Below are 22,220 nucleotides of genomic sequence, written 5' to 3' on the forward strand. Positions count from 1 at the left end.
ATGAAGTGAGTGTTAGGGATGGCAGAGAAGATAGATTGAAACTACAGAGTCTGTCCTCTTGGATGGAATTGCCAACGAGGTATAGATTATTATCTGAAATGATATCTGATCTTCACAAGCATACTTGTTGCTTTTGTTGTTGCAGTTTTGCAAGTAATTTTGTCCATTTAGGCTACCATCAAAACAAGACTCCATTTCCAATTTTTCACTGTCAGTGATATTTCTGGCATCACAACTCAATATCCTTCTGCCAGAATGTGCCCGGCAAATGAAATTGCTGCATTGTTGTTGGGCGTGCAGTGCAGTACCTGCATTAGCGGCAGCAGTCATTATGCTGTCACTGTCTGTCCCGTCAGCTGTGAATTGTGTTTTCTGTCCAAGCAGGCTATTATTCTGTGCTGCAGAGATGTATTCACTTTTACCTTCTTTTTTTTCCAGCCTTTGTGGTGGGAGTTTGTGTTTGTCTGCACATCCTTTCCCAGAGATAACAAAAGGATAAACCGCAAAATGATGTTGCCTGTTTAGTGCTTATTTGAGTTTTGTTTACTGTGCGTCAATGTCAGTCATTACCTCAGATTCAAACAGTGTACCCGGCATATGAGTTAAGTTTATTTTATTTGACATAGACATCACAATAGCATTGAAACGGCAAGACATAATTAGGCACACGCACCAGATACACTGTACTTATTGTCTGTAGTGAAGCTACACAGGAGATTTTTTTGAAAGGAAAATTGAAAGACTGAAAGAGAAAAAAAAGATAGGAAAATAAAAATACATCCACAAACACATCCAAAAAAAATACCGGTATTATACAAAGGTATTAGGTGTGAGAACAGTGTTGTTTCTCTTGGTCTTGTCTTAGCCATGATTTAACATCTCTATTGAAAACATTGAAATTGTGCTACATTTTCAACTCAGTTGGTAGACTGTGTCATAGTTTTACTCCTTTTCCAGAGAAGAGTGTCCAAATGAGGTTTTGCATATTGCAATGCAACAATGAATGTTTATTGAGGCCCGTTTGCTGACTTTACAAGAGTGCTGCTGTCTTGTAACAAATGCATTAAGCAGGGAATTAACATGACCAGTTGAGATTTGCAAATATTATTCAAGTTTATCAAGTCTTAGATGTGAATCCAAGATGATTCTTAAGTACTTAAATTTGTTAATCTCACTGATGACCTCATTCTTTATTTTTTACCACAAATTTTTAATTTTCATGTTGTTTATGTGTAGAAAACATTGAAACTGTTTTCCCACAATGATTTAGTCTTATAATTATTATTTTTGTGTGGAATATATCTGAATGAATGTGTGAAGGATGTGTTTTTTAACTTGCAGCACCTTACAAGAGTAGGACTCTTTCTTTGTATGGTTTTTAGCGATATAATGACAGTAAAAACATTCTGATTCTGAGAGAACTGAAGCCATTGTGATACAGAATGTAAAGTAAGGATTTAGTGGGCTGCTCAGCAGCTTTGCAAGATGTTCTGGCAGATGTATACATAACTGTATCATCAGTGTACATTTGGCAGCTGACTCCAGGACAGTTCTGAGGTAGGTCAATGATACACATACTGAATAGCAGTGGACCTGGAACCGACCTCTGGGCTATCCCCATGCTATTGGCACAGAGAGTCAACTTTTCTTATTGACTCTCACACATTGTACCCTTCCCCTGAGGTAGGAATCAAACCATCATGAGGCATGATTAGAAAACTGGAATTTGTCAATACACTGTGGCTGACAGTGTTTTTTTTCAAGACTAAGAAGACTGCTCTCACAGCATGACAGTAGTACCAGTAATCACTGTCAACAGAGATTTCCAACATTTGCTTTGTCATCAGCCTGTCAGTCGAGTACCTGTCTTCTGTCATACAGCAGCATCATTGCATCATCCCTGCATGAAATTAGCTCTTTAAGAGCAAAATCTACTACCTCAGAATGAATTTAGCACCCAATTCTAAACCACTCTATCCCATTAATGCTACTAGTGCACACAAACAAGTTCCTATTCATCCATCTACCTGTTTATCTATCTATTGAGCGTTGTTGGCTAGTAGCTGGAGGCGTGAGCATGAAACCGAACTGACTGGAGAAGAAAGGGAACAGCTCTTTGTTGCTCACTAGCCTGTTAAAGCTACCATGTTTGCTTCCTTACACAATTACCACCCCATGCTCAACACTCATCACATACACAAGCTGCATCTGTTTTGTAGTTGATTTACCTCCTCTGGACTGCGATTACTGTGGGCTGCTGCAGCACTGTTACCATGGGATTGTCAGTAGCAGTGATGAGAATAGGCACAAACAATGGTGGACACTAAATGGGGACAAAACACATGCATGAGCACAAAAAAGGAAAAAAAAAACACAAAAGGGATTGGCTGTATTTTCCTCCCATACACATTTCTATTGCACACAGATACTGTATGTATGACTTGTGTACATCAACTTATTCTGCAGGCCCCCTTACATTATGACAATACGCAGTGTCTAATGGCTATAAGCTAGTATTGACTAAAAGCTAATGGATTTGTAACTGGCAAATCTTGAGAGCCATCATCATCATCTGCAGCAATGACTGCAGACACACACTTAATGCACCTAGCAATAACAGACTGGCAGCAGCTAGCTGACCTTGATGGGGAGATTTGTCACTCATTCCTCTGCAATCAGTCAATGCCACACATTTTGATAAATGTAGCACAATGTGTACTTGAAAATACAGCATCAGCACTTTGGGAAGTACGCTTATTCACTTTTCTGCCAAGAGCTACATGAGACAATATCTGTCCAGTATAAAATATAACCAAGTGACAGTTACTTACTTACCGTAGCATAGCATAAAGACACGAAACAGCTAGCCTGCCTCCATCTAATATAAAAATCTGCCTACCAGCACCTCTAATGTTGTAATAGTTTCTATCTTCATCTCAAAATTTTGAATTATTCCTTTAAGCAACATTTCCCAGCAAAATTAAGATTTGTTGAATGGAGTTAATATGCAGTGTAGATTCTAGAAGAAGCTCTCAATTTTTTCATCAATAGTCTTCTTCTGTTGGAGTAATTTATCTCATGTCCTGCTGAGCATTTGGTGCTAACAGTGCCTCGCTGGCTCCAAGGAAGAGGAGAACGGGACAGAGCCTAGTTAAGGATGCATGGGAAGGTGGTAACATGGAAGGATAAATTAAGGGAAATGGGTTGAGGACATAGTCTGCATATAGATATGAGAGGAAGGGTTGGGCCGAGTTTGGAAGTGGGTGATTAAGGTTTACGGGTTAGAGAGCACCGGACAAACATGAAGGCTAGGGAAAGGTGCTGACTCCGAGGAGAGATTAAGACACTTTCACTGTCATCACCTCTTAATAGTTTTTAATCTTGTGGAGCGAACATCTGTAGTCTATTTGTCTGCAGGGCACAGTGACCAGCTTCCACCCACTAATCCTTCAGACATATGGATACAAAGTGTAACTGTAGGCTGTCTCCTGCCAGAGTGCATGATTTACATATTCATACATCCACTGTCCAACCTGACCTCTATGAGGAAGAGAGAGTGGGCTTATTATTGAATTTGCTGACACTTCTTAAGGATCATTCCCATAACCCAGTGGTTTCTTAGCCACAGTAGCTGTGTGGCTCCAAGGATGTTAATGTCAGTTGGCTGGCCAGTCCACCAGTTCAGTGCATACTGAAATATCTCAGCAAATATGGGACTGATTGCCATGAAATTTTATAAAGGCACTCAATGTCCCTAGAGGATGAATATTTAAGACTTTTCCTCTATCACCACCATGAGCTCAAAATGTTTAATTATCCAGGTAAATGTCTCAACATCCTCTACATGTATTGGCATAAAATGTAGTTTACGCTAGTATGTATCCTAATAAATGTGGTGGTGTCCACACTTTGTTTGGTTCACAAAGAAATGTCTTGACAACTATTGTATGACTATTCATTCATGCTCCCAACAGTTCGACCAGTTAAATAACTTTGGTGATTTGTTGGTATGGTGAACATGCTAAACATTATCTGTTAATATTGTCAATGTTTGCCTGCTGTTAGCATTTAGTTCAAAGCAACACCGTGCCTCAAAAAAGCCTCACAGGAGCGCTAGCATGGCTATGGACACTAAGTTTGTTATGTGGAATACTTGTTTTGCAATCTCATTATCTTGTAATGTCTGCAAGTTTACTGCAATGGTATAGCTGGCCAACAAATATGCCTGAGCAGAAAAGATTGATCGGCATGTCTGGCAGTCCTGACCACTACTTAATTTGCTGTGGGTGCTTTCTATTTTATTGGTTCCTGAAAGAACGAGAGAGTACCACTCTGCAGCTAATGTCTGTCACTCCAGTGTGTCGGGTGGGGGGGGGGTGTATCAAGGTAAAACTTTTTCAACTCCCCACAAGCTTTTTTTGTCCTTTGAATCTCTGTCTAGCTTGCCAGCATGTGTATTACATGCCAACTAACAATGGCTATTGTCTCGTTCTGTATCTTTGTATGTATTAGACTTATGGTCAAGTTTCTTCATTTATTACCAATTACCCCAAGGCAACATTAAAATTTGCCTTTGTATTGACCTTGAAGATTTTGACAATGTTCTTGAGGGAATGCTCTCCACAAGCAACTTTTTTGATATCTAAATGGGGTAGACGAGAGATCCGTTTTTGAGAGGTTTGTGTATTGGGCATCATACCACATCAGTGCCTATTACACACAGGTTTCTTGTAAAATATAGGGTGATGGGGCCAATTCAGCATTGTAGTGACCATTCCTGCAACAGACGGCGATGATGAATGGAAACAGAAGGTGTGCCGTGCACAGCCCTCAAATGTAATGAGGAATGGGTTTGCTGGAAGGAAGGCAAATGAGTTACAAGGAGCGTGGTTGCAGCATATCATGGAAACAAATAGCAAGACAAAGTACAGCAGTAGATGTTCTTTCATACCAATATACACAATTCTTTATGAGACACGACTCCCCTCAGTGCTAAGACATGAGGTAGAGGATGCTGAAACAGTGAGGAAGCACTGAAGTAAATGTGGGCAATTTGGAAAAAGAAAAGGAAATGATCAGTACATTTCTACACAAGCCATGTGTTTGTTTATGATATAACATGATCTTTTGCAGTAAAATATTCTGACACCGGTATCTTGATGCTTTATTTTTTTTCTGTTATTGAGTTTGAGGTATTCTATTCTCTTCTGCAGCCATTTATTTTGAAATGTTCAGCTTTCTAGCCTTTCATCAGTTTATGACTGCCTGACATTGGGATAATGGCACAGTAATCATGTTGAGACAGTCTTATTTACACTGTCTCAAACTCTAAAATGAAAAGTTCTTCATAACATGGTGAATGAATAAAGCACCAGTTAAATTGCTGTAGTGGAATGAAAGTAGGTACATTTATTCAAGTACTATGCAGTACTTGGTTAGTTTAAGTTAAGGTTAACTACAATTACTATGTAGATTCAAATTTTACAAACAATAAATGTGGTCAGATTAAAATATGCAATTAGTATGCAAAGAAGTTCATAGTTTCACTTCTACCAGCTACAGCATCAAATATTACATACATATCTGTAACATCTGTAATAATAATCCACTATTGTAACACTGAGAGGGGGCATTCTGCTGTATAATGACTACTTTTTGATAGTTTAGGTACATTTAGCTGCCAATACTTCTGTTCTTTCATTCAAAAATCAATTATCTAGATAGAAGTTCTTAAAATGATCTATTGTGTCTCTCTTAGTTAAAAATCCAGAATCTGAAAATGTGCAAAGCGTGTATAGTTATAGTTATAAGTGTAACATCCGGACCAAATGAGTATCCTACTTGACTGTACACTTCATTCTCTGATGCACAGTGGTCAGTGATAGTTGTGAAAACAGCCTTCTTCTGTCCATACATCATTCTGCACAGTGAAGGTCAAACATTCAAGTAGAGTAAAACATTTTGTGAGTGGAGGGGGAATTTAATTTCAGTCAAGGTCTTTTTCTTAGAACAGAATATTATAAAAACAGCTGATTTTATTTCAATGAAAGATCTGAATACTTCTTCCACCATTGCATTCTACTTCAACAACTTGATTTAGAGGGGTACATTTTCCCCTTCAAAGAGCGTGTGCTGTACAGTGGCTTTGCATAGATTCTCATCATGTATCATACCATACTATTGTGATCATGCTCAAAATATTACAATTGTATCATATTGTGAGTTTAACACAGATTTTCAGAAGCACTGTGGCTTTATAATGCTCGATCAGCTGACTTATGTTTTGTATTGTCACCTTGGGAGAGTGTCTGTCTAGTGTCCATACACACACCAGCCACCATTAAAGGCTCTATTTTCAGGCCCACCGTCGTGCATGAAGCAGTGCTTCTTGTATTCTTGCAGGGCCACTGCTGAGCTGCACTTGTGTCCCTGCTAAATAATTTAGTCCTATATAAGAGACTCTGTAGGACCCTACTGCTGTTGACTATCACTCACAGGTGCAACAAGAGCTCCAAAATGTACTGACAGTACAAACAGGGTAAACACATGCACACATATATACAACTACATACAAACAGACAGACCTTCAAATACAAAAAACACACACATACACTCAAGGCCAACACGCAGACACAGTAAAACACAGATTTGTACTTAAGCCCGGCTATCTTCAAAGCAGTGTGGGTTTAATAGATATTTGGTCTCTATTGAGTTGTGTACTAGCCTGCAGTACTGCTGAAAAGAACTCACACAGCGGGCCCAAGAGCTCCTCTTTTTGTGAATAAGAGAGGAGGACGAGAGGCAGAGGAAGAAAGGCAGACTTGAAAATGACCATGTGGTGCTGAGTGCATATGTACAAAACCCTCATTGTGGATGTGATCACTGGAGACACTTGTAGGTAGGTAAATATGTGTGTGTGTGTGTGTGTGTGTGTGTGTGTTTGTGTGTGTTTGAGTGTGAAAGTTTTAATGTTGTGATGTGCCCTGCATATGAAAAAAGAAAGTAAATTAATTTTTGGCAACAGGATCATAAGATGTGATAGAAAATGTTTGCTTGGGAATCATAATGTGCAGTTCTGCCAACAGATTATAATGGTACAGTTAAGTGATTGTGTGAGCACTGATATGTAACATTAACCTATTAGGATGCTATATATCAGCATTGAGCTCTACAGTATTATAAAAACAATGCCTCCTTGCAGAAAAACAGATTATTATTCTTGACTACAGGAGACTCAACAACATATATGGATGAAATGTTGACACTGTGTTTTCACATGTGTTCAGTGAGCAGAAACACGTTACACAGTATATACAGGTATATCCACTGCTGTATTAGTACATACATGCAGCTGAGGTGTGTTTCTACCTTCCTCCTTCAAATGAAGGGTGTGAAAAGCACAGAGTGAGACATGGTGAGGAAGGGAAGATGGATAGAGGTGCTTAAGAAAATGATGCATCATCACACTTTCTTGCTGTTCCCCATTTCTTTGGAGGGTGTGGAAGACTGAGCATGTGTGTGCCATCGGTAGGTTTCTCACATGCTTTTAAATGTGTATGAGACGTGTGAACATTTGGGATAATGATTATGTGAATACTGTGTGTGTGTGTGTGTGTGTGTGCCTGCGCGCATGTAAAAACGCTGACACCATGTACAAGTAGTGGGAGGGGGGTCGTCATTACTCGTCCCAGCCATCAGTGAGAGAGGCAATTTCCATTTAAAAGAGCACTCTGCTCTCGCTTTCCTTCCTTTCCCTCTCCTCTCCACCTCTGTCCTCCTCCATCGCCCTGCACTTCATAGTCCCATCTTTCTGATTTCTCCTCTTCTTCCCTCTCCCCCCCCCAACAATGCCCTGAAAGCATTCATTTTAATGCTTTCAGGCTTTGCGCACCATACAAGAGACCTTTTTTTTCATTCTTGAGTGCATAGAGATCTTACTTGTTTTGTTGTAGCATGGGTTAGACAACAGAAATATATATATTTTTAAAAATCTGGTGGCTGAGAAAAAACTTGAAAGCAAGATAAAACAAAAATGGCAGGGAGAGGAATGTTTCTTCTTTCCTGAGAGTTCAATCATAAACGAAATCTAATCTAATTTAGATAAAAGAGGACACTGATATATTATCACTATATAACAGTGATATCACAAATATTATAGCAAAATTGATGCCTGTTTACATGTCCAGCATACAGTAGGTTTTTAGAGCTTTTTGGTGAAAACCTGTGGCTGAAAACAGTGAACTAAACCAAGTTATGGGCTGTGAAACCAAACCATTAAAGATATTAAAATCCTTGTGGAGCTGCAGGGAGGACTGCAAATCCAAGTGATAATGTCTCAACAAGATCAGAAACATTGTAAAAGTGATAAATATCAATTTGTCATTACCAAAATCTCAGCTGTTACAGGATAACTTTGCCCACAGAGCAGGAAATTACAGGTGTGGTCTGTGCAGCACCCGAGGTATTACAGTAGTATTATTAAGCCTCTAATGGGATAATACTAATGAAATTACACTTTTTCTCACTTTGCTGCTGGAAACCTCTTAAAAGAGCCCCATTTGTCTAGTGTAAGTCTAATTCTTCCCCCCTCCTTTTGAGGATTGAGTGAAAATGAAATTTTAATCCTGTGTGTTTAAAGTGAAGACACTGGAAGATCTGGGTAAAAAAAGGAGTCATTTCATATCAGTGGGTTGGGAATGCTTTGTGATACTCTCCACCTTCTCTTTTCATCCTGGTCATGGTGGCAGACTAAGCAGACTACCCGAGAGGTCCTCCATCTCCCCCATGGTGAGATCCCGCGGGAATCCGAGGCTAGTTGGGCCATACGCTGTGAGCCCTCCAGTATGTCCGCCCCAGGGTCCACTCTCTCCACAGGCAGGTTTTCTACTCACCATCCAGAGCTCATAGCCATGGGTGAAGGTCAGAATGTAACTGTATATCAACTGATAAGCTCGACATTACAAGAGTCTGCATGTGTGCGGCGCTGGCCTTTTGTCTCAATCTTGCGGTTCATCGGAGCGTTGCCTGAACTCGACCCCGAGATGCTTTGAAGACCCTTCCTTTGGGCAAAACCTTTTCCCTTGAGGGAAAACTTTTTTTTTTTTTTTTTTTTACTCTTCTGCTTTGTTTTTGTCCTATCCTTTCACTCCCTGCTGTTTTATCCCTCCCTTACTCCCTTTTCTTCACTTTGTCTTTGTAATCATGATCTTTCAATGTCGCCTTGACACTGAGGTGGCATTATAAAAGGAAACTCCACTCTCAACAGGCAGAAAGACAAGAGCTGAGGGAGTGTAATAACTCTCCTCTAGGTGTGTGTGTGTGTGTGTGTGTTGGTGTGTTGGTGTGCATTTGTGTCTATGTTACGTCCATCTTCATGCTTCTGTATGGGTATGTTTTATGCATACATCCATATGTGATCATTTATCTACAGTTTGTTGACAGGTGTGTGCGTGTGTGGATTTGTTTTCTATCCACCTGCCTCCCTCTCCTTCCTCTCTCTGTCTCTCTCTCTATTCTACACCTCCCAGGAAACACACACAGATTTCCTTTATATCCAGCCATTGCTCTCCTCTGACACAAGACGGTGAACCTAGAGTGTCAGGCTCTTTTCTATCTTTTTACCCCTGCCACCATTCATCTATCCCTCATGCTTGAAGTGAGGGAGGAGGGTACGGAGGGTGCATGTGAGTTGATCCATGTGACAGTGTGTGTGTGTGTGTGTGTGTGTGTGTGTGTGTGAGGGTGTGTGTATGTGTGATGGGGTAATGCAATAAAAGTGAAAAGTAGAGAAAGAACAGAGTGTGTTGACTCTGCTTTTCACCGGAGACTAACGGATTCACACTTCAAACTGGTGGATCAGAGACGACAGACAAGTGCAGAGAATTAAAGAAACGCTAACTTTAGGGCGAACTGATAACCCAGATGGCAAGATGAGAAAAGTAAAGAAGAAAAAAATCAAACCAACGAAGGAAAGAAGAAAGTAAGAAAAAGAACAAAGAGAACTGAATGCAGCACACAGACATATAGGCAAAAGGCAAAAGGCAAAAAAAAAGAGAAGAGGAAACAATGAAAGTAATAAGGGAAAACAAGCTAATACCAGAAGGGGATGAAAAGTGCTAAAGCAGCAGCCAGACAGCCTCAGTCTGAGATTAGAGGGGGAAGCAAGAAAGGAGGAGGAGGTTAGAGGAAATGGGAAAGGGAAGTGCCAAGCCATTTATTTTTCTTCTACTACTCTTTAATTCATTCTCTTCCTACTCTTATCAGAGATCAGGACCATTGGCTGTCAGACACACACACACACACACACACACACACACACAAACACACACACACACACACACAGAGAGACACACACACACACACACACACACACTTGGAGTGTGGCATGCTGGAGAGTTGAGCAGAAAGTAGAGCTCTCCTCCTCAAGGAGAGAAAATGCCTGTGAGCCTGCTCTACTTGTGGTTGCCTCTCAACTCTCCACTAACTTCACCACAAACATGTTCTACTCTGTTATAATGAGTTGCTGACGCTTAAAAGTGAGCAACATCCAGTTAGATGAGCGCATAATAATGACACTATTACTATTGATGTCAAAGGAGAAATCTAGTGAGTCTTGGTAGGTTGGTTTCAGTCACTTTCCATCCAATAACATTTCATAGGTTTACACATTTTGCATAATCTGATGACTCCATTTATTTTGGGGTGAAGTTAAATAATTCAATTTGAGGCTGATATACTGAAAACTTTGGTCCGAGCCTTGTCCTTCAAAATGAGTAATATTGACTTGTGGCACATGCATTTTTTAATAACCAGTCCCATCTCATACACTGCAAGTTCCAGAGATGTTAATTTTTTATCTGGCTCTCCATGCTCTACTAATTTACCCACAAGACTGTAAAGGTAGTGACATCAATGGATTTTCTTTCATTTTGATTTTCTTTTTTTTTTGAAAAACAGAGACATCATTTTTACACAAAACCTTCTGTAAAACAAGTAATTATTATTTACACAACATCTATTCATGTTTTGTCTTTTGTGTGAGTGAATAGTAATTATCTTAAACCTTCCTCTTCTCAAAAATATGTTTTTTTGTTCCTTCAGTTGGATGTTCGAGCTTCACTGTGCAGTGTGATGCATGTGCAGAATTTGACACCAGAGGGTTGTTTTCACATTCAGCTGCTGAAAGTGGAAAGCTTCTCTTTGCTCATTGAAAATCCATTTTAAGCACAATTTGTGACATTACAAATAGTGTGGAAGCCAATCTTGGTCCAATATTCAATTTAGACAAGTGAGATGTTGAAACCTGAAGCCTCTAGTACACAAACACTGAGAAAGGATTTTACAGTGAGGTATGAGTCTTTTGTGACCAGCAGTTCAACTTTTGAAAAAAAATCAGACACAAATTATTATTCAAAGTAGAGTATTTCATATACATCTTAAATCAAGTATGGAGGGGATCTTTAAGATTTTATAAAAGACAGCTACCATCAAAGGTAAATATTTTAATGCCACTTCTCTCTAAGAAAATGTCTGATATTCTGATAATTATGTCTTCCTTGGGTCTCCTTACAAAAAAAGAGAGAAATGCAGCCATCAAAATATATACCTACAGTATGTTGTATTGCTCTAATTATTCCCTGATAGGCCTGATAGGCTAGAAACCTGAACTGCAGTCTGAGGTTCTTACTAATTGCCTTGACTGACAATACCCATGGGGTCAGTTTTAATTTGGGGCTTTTTAGAGGTAACGCAGCATTCCAAGGCATGTTATACACATACACGTGCACACACACATATACCCTCTTGGGCCATACTCAAAGCACAAAAGATGGATATGAATATGCAGATGACTTTTTTCATCAGTGTGACAGTCTGTCACTCAAAGCTTGTGCTGAGCTGTGTAGATGTGTTTGTGTACACTGCATGTGTACAATGGTGTGTGTGTGTGTGTGTGTGTGTGTGTGTGTGTGTGAGTTTGTGTGACTACACCACCTGTCGTAGAAGAAATACATGACAGAAATGGATCTAGCTCATATTTAATGGGTTAGGATAGCGCAGTTATGTTTTAAATTTTTACTGCCCTGTCACACATAAATGATGGTTCAAAAGTCTTCTGATCAACACAACTGGCTGTCTGACAAGCCCTGCCCTTCTTAGTTCCTGTTGCTACGCCTGTCAAACCTTTCCGTTCTCCCACACTATATGTACAGTTTACAATATTAACAGCAGCATGTTTACCACTTGAAATTCCTGGTAATTGACTTCAGATAGAGGTAGACAAAGGAAACTTTCATTTTCAGCCAAGGGCAACTGTCACTAGCAGTATTTATCAGCTAATGTTACAGCTTCATGAGTTTGTATTCAAAGAACAAACTAGTAAAGGATGATATACATGTGAATATGACCCTGATGGCTACAGGAGATGCATTATATTAGATGAATGAATTACAGACACTTATAAATTAGCAATGTACAGTTAGATAGTGTGTATTCATGTGCCAACATTGTTTCACAGTGGTGTGGGAGTATTAATACTTTATCAATTAGCATGGAACCTCATCTGGGCACCACCTCCTACAAGTGAACTTTAATGTCTGCAAGAAATATTTAATCTTGAATTTAATTTTCAATTTGGTCAATTAATCGAGTTTAATTACTGTAATAACTGTAAATTCTTGTTCCAACAGTGACCTCTCTCTACTGTGCTCAAGGGAACCACAACTTCTTATGAAGTAAGACATGTATTAATAATTAAACATCATTCTTTACATTGATTTTCAGTCTGATTTGTGCCTGTGTAGGAGTTAGGGGTTATATAGCGGTATATGTACCACTTGAAATCCCTGTTAATTGATTTCATATAGAGGTAGACAAAGGAAGCGTTCATTTTTAGCTGCGGGCAACTGTCACTTGCAGTCTGTACCAGTTATTGTAACAGCTTCATGAATATGTGGAGAACGTCATCTCCAGCTGACGTTCTATGTTTCTAGCTGATTTGTATTATAAGAGGAACCCAGTAAAGAATGGCTTACATATGAATATGGACTTGAAGGCTACAGCAGATACATTGCATTAGATACGTGAATTACTAACACTTATGAATTATCAATGTACAATAGTGTTAGTGTGACAGTAATTGTTACAGCTTCATTAGTGGAAATCGTAATTTCCAGCTGACCCTCTAATGTTTCTATTAAAAGAAGAACCCAGTAAAAGATGACTTACATATAAATAAGGACCTGATGATTACAGCAGATACATGATATTAGACGAATGATATAATGCTTAGAGACCAAGGTTAAAGCTGCATGCAGCCCAATTGGCGTAACATCCTCACTAAATCATTAATTCCAACATTCTAACAATTGCGGCTTACATTACAGTAGATGGACAAAAGAAACCATGGTAATTGTGTTTCGCCAAGCAGGATGTTCGGTTTGCATTAACAGTTCGTTAATATATGGTGCGAGTGAACAATAAATACCGAGGCTGTTATCAGTGAGATAAAATTGCATGGGTTGTTGAACCGAGAAATTCTTTGAGCTAATCTGAATCCGTCGTGGAAATGGTGGACTCTATCACAACTAATAAAAACTACATAGAAAGATAATTACTGAATCTAAATACGTTATTGGCTACTGCAGGAAATAAAGAACAACCATAAAGAGTATCAAATATGGGGATTTTGATAGTTTAATGACTTTGAAGAATATGTTGTATGGCTAATTATATTTTTGAACTCTATCATAGGAAACAAGAGAACAGAATCATTTATTTGGTTTTCTGAGATTGTTTTCTCAAACTGCTCGTCTCAGGCCTGAAGACTGTAAGATTGACCACATAAAGCTTTCTGTTAGCGTGTCTATTGTGGTGTTAGAAACAAACTGTATTACACCAATAACACTGATAACCATCCCGTCGAGTGGAGAGAGGCAGCAGCATGCTTCCTTTCTCACTTATCTTCCCTTCTGTCCACTCATTCCATTATTAGTTTTTCTTGTGTGTGCGTTCATGTGTATGTGTTTTTGTGTGGACAGTGAGAGAGATGAAGAAATAAGATAGAAGATGGATTATAATAGCTTGTAAAGTTTTAAATGGTTTTGGACTTGTGGAGAAAAAAGTTTGTGAGAATACAGTTTCTTGTTTTTCTCTTTCCTCCCTGTTAGCTCTCATTTTGTCATCATCCCAAAGATGAGATATAGTTTCCATCTTTTACAGTGCTACTGTTGTTTCAGCCAAATAAATCCAGAGATGATACCCTGGATAATACATATTACATCCAGGATATACCCTGGACAAGAATTGAGAAATGTATTATTGTTTTTAAATGGACAGTTACAAACAACCAAACCTCCTACAAGAGAGCCTGAGGGAAGGAGAGGCGGTACAAGGTCTAGGAAGAGGAATGAGCTGGGGTGGAAGAAGTACACGAGAGCAGGATGGTGGGAATGTGGCAGCAGTGTGGGTGGACCCAATGGGAGCATGCCATCAACAACAAGACTACTTGCTCAGAGCTCTGGAAGACAGAAGTACCCCAGTTTAAGTTTCTGATCTAATCAGTTTCCAACATCCTCCCCAGCCCATACAACCTTTTTGTTCTGCACACCCAGTGTACTAGTGAAGCAGATCCATGGAGAATAACCTGAGTTGTTGTCTGAAGGCCCTTGGTAAGGACCATAGACTGTATAAAAGAAATGGACGTAACATCCGTGACGTCACCCATTGGTTTGTGGACTGCTGCTCGGAAGCCAATAGTTTTGAATCTGGGCAGCGCCAACTTGAATTTCAGATGCATGCTGGCAAAAATAAAAACACGGATTCTACTTATATGGACATGAGGTGGAGCCATGGGCGGAGTGTGGAGGTTGCGATAGGTTGCGAGGACTGGACCTCGAGGACATAGGGCAATCAACCTGTCAATCAGGACGTAGCCACGCCCTAATGCATACCCTGCTTTATCGTCAAATATGAAATCAGGGAGGGCAAAATTTCCCAAATGAACATCATACTGCATTGAAGAAGGCTTTAAACTAGCGATTGAGACCATAAACACATTTTGAAAACGTTAACTGAGGTTAGAAATCAAGTGAGAAGTTGGTGAATTCTCCATTGACTTGAGACGAAAGTCCTTTTGACACCAAAACGGTCGCCCCCTGGTGGCCTTTTGCTAGAATGCAGTTCTAAGTAACTTCTGCGTTGGCCTCATTTCAGAGGACCGGAACTCCCCGCCTGGAAGGGACGCACCTGGTCTTGATGAAATGGTGTCAAGACAAGGTGCTTAAGGTCATATGAGGGGGAGTGTTCGGAACAAACAACTGCTCCCTGACTTGGGGAGGCATTTCAAGTACATTGCAGATACTACAGTGCAGTCAGACATGGTGTTGATATCTGAAAGACAAGCGGTCCTGCTGGAATTGATTGTCCCTTGGGAAGACCAGGTGGAAGAGACCTTTGAGTCACAGAGAGCCAAGGATGCAGACTTGATAGGCCAGTATCGGTGGAGCCGAGAATGTGGACCTAGCAAAGTTGGCAGCAAATACTTTACTTGCCATTCCCTATGCAGAACCTTCAAACTCCTTGGCATCAAAGGACTGAAGAGAGAGCCATCAGTAACATATCTGATGCCTCAGTAAAGGCGTCAAGATGGCTGGCACACAAGCTGGTCAAGCCTGGCATGTGAACCTGGGTGAAGGTGTCTGATGTTGAAAGACACAAAATACCAAATGATCCCAAGCACCGCTGATGAAGTGTCCAAGTGTTTCATGAAATGTGTGAAAGAACATACAGTATGTTCAGTGGTAACAAACACTGCATAAAACATAATCTGTCTAATCAGTGTAAAACAAAAACAAGTATGTGTGTGGGGGTATGACTTAAGCCACTTTCGGGGACACAAACCAGGTTTTACACCAGTTAACTGGGGACAGCTTGTGTAATTGGCGACAAAAGCAATGTTCCCAATTGGTAAATGCTGATTTTTGGGTCAATGGTTAAGGTTAAGGTTAAGATTAGGGTAAGAGTTAGATTTAGGCAAGAAGTGGTTAAGTGGTTAAGAAGTAGCTAAGTCTCCAGGAAATTAATGTAAGTCTATGTAAATACCTCCAAAAGTGACAGAGCTAAGACTGATTGTGTGTGTGAGAGAGTGTGTGTGTGTAGGTGTACAGGCACTACTTGTCAGTACCTGACTTTTGACAAGTCAAATGAGGGCATGTGATTGGTCATGAGAGGCACACAGCTGAGCCCTGACGTCCAGAACCAGAGACCATAGCTAATTTGAACAGACAGATTACTGGTTTTTACCGGACGAAAGCACATCTTTTGTGTATGTGTGTGTGTGTGTGTGTGTGTGTGTGTGTGTGTGTGTGTGTGTGTGTGTGTGTGTGTGTGTGTGTGACCCTCTGATATTCCCCTAGTAGACTGCCAACAGTAGCCTTCCTTTAATATAACAACCACTAGCTCTATTAAATATCCCCTGATCTGTGGCCGTGGCATTTACTTCCTTTCCATCATTGCCTCCATTCCCGCTGCCAAACAATGCTCATAGGGACGACTGCTCTTTCATCAAGGGAGAGTGCATCTGTGTTTGTGTGTATCTTCTTTCAATAATCGTGTGCTGAAAATCCCAATTTGAGAAATGCACACACCAAAATATATTGCAAATAGGCTTCAAAGGCAGGATTATCGCTGAGAGCCTAGAGAGGGAGTTAATGTCACTCTGTACACCCACAGCAGACTCAGCTGCTCTGTGTGTGTGTGTGTGTTTGTGTGTAAATGCATGTGTTGTGTGCAGACACTGAACTTGTACGTACACCCGCAGTACCAACAGTATATATATGCATCTCAAAAGACTGTTTTCATGTGTGAAAATGTAGGATTTAAACATATAACTGTGTGTTTATGACTGTGACTGTATGACATGTAATTGCAGCTTTCTTGTGTGTCTACAGTATCTGCATGTTTTTTGCCATCATCCTTATCTGTACCTTTGTCTCTACACAGCATGCTGCCAACTACTGCCACTGTGACTTGGTACAACTTACATGTGTTCATTTTGAAACTGAGAACAAAGGGAAAACCCTGCACTCTTTTCTTTCATAGTGGCTGCCTCGTTTCTTTTCATAGTTTGATTTGGTGAACTTAATTCTCCTAATTCTTAAAATCACTCCCCAGTGTGGCAGAGCTGTTACTGCACTACAAAAAGTACTCATCTGGAGAAATTAGACAAGACAGCACAAGTGTTAGGAGTTTTAAGACGTTCCTTGAATCATTTATTTTCTTAATGAAAAATGAATTGATTTGGCTTTTTCTGTCTTGTGTTAAGTACCTGACTTTGTCCTTGAAGTAGATCACTAACCTGTGTATTTAACTAAAATCACAGGTGAGTGTTGCCTCTTATTTTGGGAAAACACAGATTGTAAGATTGAATTTCAGCCAAACAAGCTCACGATTCTTGAGAGGTTTGGTGACTGCCACTGAGAGGCAGTCAGGGTCCTCATTTACCGCTGTTTATCACCTGCCCACTAATATTACGTACTGTGGGACGGTAGATGGCTGGACGCCAAAGAAAATCCAACACATGAATCACCTTGTTAATGACAGAACACCACAGATTGCGCAAGGTTACATGTGAAGCCGCATGCTGTGTGTCTTCATCTTTCATCACATGTTCTGCTGCCCGGTCTGACAAGTGTAAATTGCATCTGCAGTTATCTGGAGCGCTGTTTGTGTTGTTGTTGTTGTAGCACTCAGCGCAGACACTTGTCTTTGCATTACTCTGGGCCTTGTTAAGGCTGCCATGACCGCTTTCTGATGTGCTAAGAGCTGTGTTGGCTGTGTCACGGTGCTCTAACTAAAGTGCTGTTGATCACACCAGCTAAACTTGACAAGCCAATTCCTCAGTGAAGGAAAGAGACAGAGACGGAGAGAGAGAAAGAGAGAGAGAGAGATATCGTCAGGAAAAGAAAAGAGAGCAAAACAGAGAGAGGGAGGGAGAGATATAGAAAGGTAGGTACAGAGAGAAGGGGAGAGAGGAGACAGTATGATGAGCACAAGTGAAGAGAAAAATTAAGTATGCATACAGTACACTTCAGCAAGCACCACACTTTCAGAGGTAAGCAGTGACACACACGCATACACACACAACCACTTAAGTAATGCAAATAATCACATCTGTGATTTTGAGAGGATAGATGGAACACACGCAGTTCTGCTTCTCATTGCGCACATACTCTATAATACAGCCGGGCTTGCAGGCTGACACACATACTGCACAAACTCAAGTAATCACACATAAATATTATGTTGTGTTTCTGGGTATATAAATACTACACAGCCAGACGGGCCTGAAATCTTTGCATGCATACACACATATATGTGACCTCACCTTGCCAGCCGGGTTTGCAGACCGGCTTGACTTCAATGTGGACAGGGACGCTGTGCAAGGCTCTCTTCTGGCCGCAGTCCCAGGCCGTCACCCGGATCTCATACTGCTGCTGTCGGTCATAGCTCAGCTTCTCTGTGTTCCGGATGTTACCTGGCGGAAAGAAAGTCGTTAAAGGTCAAATTCAACCAAAATGGTTCATCATAATGTCTTGTAGAGCACATTCAGTTCTCTGTTGTTTATGTTAAAATAGGAAAAGAATAAGAGTAAATAATAAAATGTGTAATGATTCCATTTAGGCGTGTTTGTTTTAGGGTCCTGAGGGTAAAAGCAGCTCCTAACTGGTTGAGTTAGTCCACTAAATATAAATATAAATGTAAGGCACATGTCAGTCCTAATCAGACTCCCAAAACTTTAGTCTTAGAGTAATTCACAAAGCATTTTGGTGCCAAATTTAGCACTTAGGTCTGTGGGAAGCCAGTAGCAATCCAGATAACTCCTAACTCACTGAAATCCACTCACAATCAGTCCTGTGATGGAGGTAATGTGCCTTATTATGTGACTGTGTTTGGAAAAATAGAAGGATAATGAAACTTTTTGATGTTGATATTTGATATTGATATTTTGATGGTGGATGAGTAAATTAATCTCCACTCAGTTCTCCAACAAATGACCCAACAATATATAATGATGGATTGTGCTACAGATGTACTTATCTCAGTCATCAGATATAAATACACTTTTCAGACTCCAATTCCTTCAAGAGTTCATTAAATATACTGTAGATTATATTTAATAATCACCAATATCAATAAAAACAACAATAAAACTGATTGCATGGCCATCACTGGACTGACCTGTGAAATTGGTGTTATGAGCACCACTGACAAGTCAATATTTTACTTTGTTTCATAAAATCTTTGACGCAGTTTATAAAATGGCTTAAAATATTTGTTATTGAAATCCCTCTGTTCAATTGTTCTAATCTGTTTCTATAATTTAATTTGTTCTTCATGCTCCTGCGTATTGATGAATATTTCATTTCATATTCACTGACACAGAACAGTCACCTGTCAGTCAGTCGCTGTCAACAAAGTTAATATTCAGCATGCTTTCACAATGCCATGGCTTACTGGGACACTTTAATAAAACAGAGCCATAATTAATGTCTGATATACCAAGTTACAACGTCTGCTGTAAAAAGGTGATTTTGGTTAAATTTCTGTATAAAGCTTTATAACAGCTTTGATGTGTGATTTGATCTGGTATTGAGTCTAATTAAATGTTCCTATAGGGTAGAATGAACCGTTAGCTCAGAAATTTCTTAACAAATTATTGATGCATAGTGGAATAAGTGAAGTGGTTCAAGGAGTTATTATAAAATATATGAACTACAAAGTTTTTCGTGGAACATTTTGTTCTGTAATAATAGTACAAACCTAAATCTGTTGTGATGTAAGTGAGAAACGGAGTGGAGTTACTCAGTCGTCAGTGATTGGGAGACTGACTTTATGGAGTTGTAAAATGCCTGTGTGAGCTTTTCCAGCTAAATGAGCTTTATTTTATTGAAGTCATAACCAATGTGCAAAAGATATATTTTTATACACATACTCACTGCTACTCTGGCTGCTCTCATCATGGCAAAAATGTGCAAATTCATTCTTGGTGGCTAGAAAAAAGTAAGTTTCCTCTGTTTACTGACTTATATGACTTTAGAGTTATGTATAAACTGTAGAAAGCATGAAAGTTAAGTACTATATTGTTAAGTGAATTAGTGTTCTTACTCAAGTGTATATCTGCTTAGATAATTATTGTCTATTGCTGTTAGTATGCCTATAGTGTGTGTGTGTATGTGTGTATGTATGTATGTGTGTGTGTTTGCTTAAAGGAGTAATGGGCATTTTATTTTGTCAAATTAACTGTGATACGTTAATATAATCACTGTAACAAATGAGATCACGGTGGAGTTGACAGGTAGCCTCTGTCTCACACAAGCTGTTTGATTAGTGCTAATGTTTCTTGAAATGAAGACCATGTTTCTATTAAACCCCTAGTGATGCAAAGATGTTGGTACTTGTCCCCCTCTCGTCTCCCCAGCGCTTTATTCTGAAGGTAATAAATTATGCTGAAAAGGATTGTCCCCCCCCCACCATTTCAGCTTTCAGCCTGTAATTGAAATTATGTCAATATCAGGACACAAGCGACGGCTGCACTCCATTCAGGCGTGACACAGAGACAAACACCAACATCATCAACAATGTTAGTTTGTGTGATGGCAAAAAAAGTCTGCCGTGAGAAAGTTTATAACACATGAAATGAGATTTAAACCGTTTCAAAGCATTACCAACATAAGCATGAATTTGTCTACTTCCCATGACATGTCAGTTTTCACTCTTTATTCGTGCCTCTGCATAGACCCAGACACTTCAGATGGAAATCCTGCCTTAAGGGTCCAAGCATTTATTCAAATGGACATCATCCTCAAATAGGCCAATAAAACTGTCCTGAATGTCTGGTTTTGCTCTGAACATGCTGCTTGTCTCGGTCAAGACTCCTCCACTTAGATGTTAGGGAGAGGATCAAGTCTTTTAAATTACAGGAATTCATTTCAAGTGAAGCCATGAGTCAAAGTCACGTTGACTTGAGCTCATGTTATGTGGCTGAAATCCATACCTCAGCCTCACAGTCTGAACCGCACATTATCCACAAGACTCAGCTTGGCGGAACGCAACATAAAATGTATTGTTGAGCTGCTGCCTTTGCCAGATCTTATTTGTTTTTTGTACTACTGTTTCAAAACGAATGTGGCAGTGATTTTCTAGTACTAAAATGCCACACGTAGCACCTTAACAGAAACAAATAAACCACTCAACGGTAAAATCTGCATTCAGACCACATCTAGTCCTGCTTTATTGCTAACCGCGACCCATTTACTAAACCGGTGTCTTTTCTCATGCTGAGCAGAGTGCATGAAGGGAGCTCTTGTAGTCCTAATGCGTCTGTTAATATTTGATGAGTCTTCAATTACAGATGGATGACAATGCTATACATGCAGCCAGGCCTGGGCAAGGAAGGGGGGGGGGGGGCATGCTGACTGAGAACGCTTGCCGAGTGTAAAGAGCATGGAATAGAGGCACTATTGGCCCTGATTGGCTCCGAATTGGGACGTAGCTGGAATTAGTTATTGCGACTTTTATTACATCCCGGATGCTTCTTGAGGTTTTTGTATTGTGGGGGAGAGAGGTGCAGAGGGAGCTGAATGTTGATAATGTGGTATATTTGAATATGAGAGTGTGAGTAGGAGGATTAGATGTAATTCATATGAGCACAGCATTGTTCGCCTTCCCGTGCTCTTCATCGCTCATTCTCTCTGTCTCCTTCTCAGCTTGTTTAGAATTCCTTCCCTCCTCATCCCTCCCCGCCCCCCTTTTTTCCCAACCTTCCCATTCCCTCTCAATGCACATCATTGTCTCACTGTTTTGCAGCCTCATCCTATTTCACTGTTTGCTGCCTCATCTGTTGTGCCTTTTTCACTAACACACATACACACGTATGCATGCGCACATACACACCTGCACCTTTCTGCATGACGGAGGTTCCTATTCCACCTCCTTCAATTACTACATCAACTTATCCGTGTCAGCAGGCTGTGCGTGCTGTGACTGCTGGCAAGGGTGGCCAGCTAGTAAATGACTACTTTACCCTCCATCTCGCTCTCTCTGTTTGCCTCTCTATCAAACACACACAAACACACACAAGCAAATCTTTGCATCTGTCCTCTTTCATTCCTCCATTTACTATCTAATTTTACCTAATGCTCTTCAACCATGCTGGTCTTTGA

The 22,220-nt window shown here is 40.1% G+C and overlaps 1 protein-coding gene across 1 annotated transcript in view; it reads right to left on the reverse strand.

Annotated features, from left to right (window-relative positions):
* The window catches only part of LOC128359798 (calsyntenin-2-like), a 137,623-nt gene that overhangs the window by 54,285 nt on the left and 61,118 nt on the right, over positions 1 to 22,220 (reverse strand). The window contains exon 5 of the mRNA XM_053320122.1: positions 18,383 to 18,532. Coding sequence (XP_053176097.1) covers positions 18,383 to 18,532 — 150 coding nt within the window. The remainder of the gene's footprint in view (positions 1 to 18,382; positions 18,533 to 22,220) is intronic.

This window comes from Scomber japonicus, chromosome 6 (genome assembly GCF_027409825.1).
Source record: "Scomber japonicus isolate fScoJap1 chromosome 6, fScoJap1.pri, whole genome shotgun sequence".
NCBI lineage: Eukaryota > Metazoa > Chordata > Actinopteri > Scombriformes > Scombridae > Scomber > Scomber japonicus.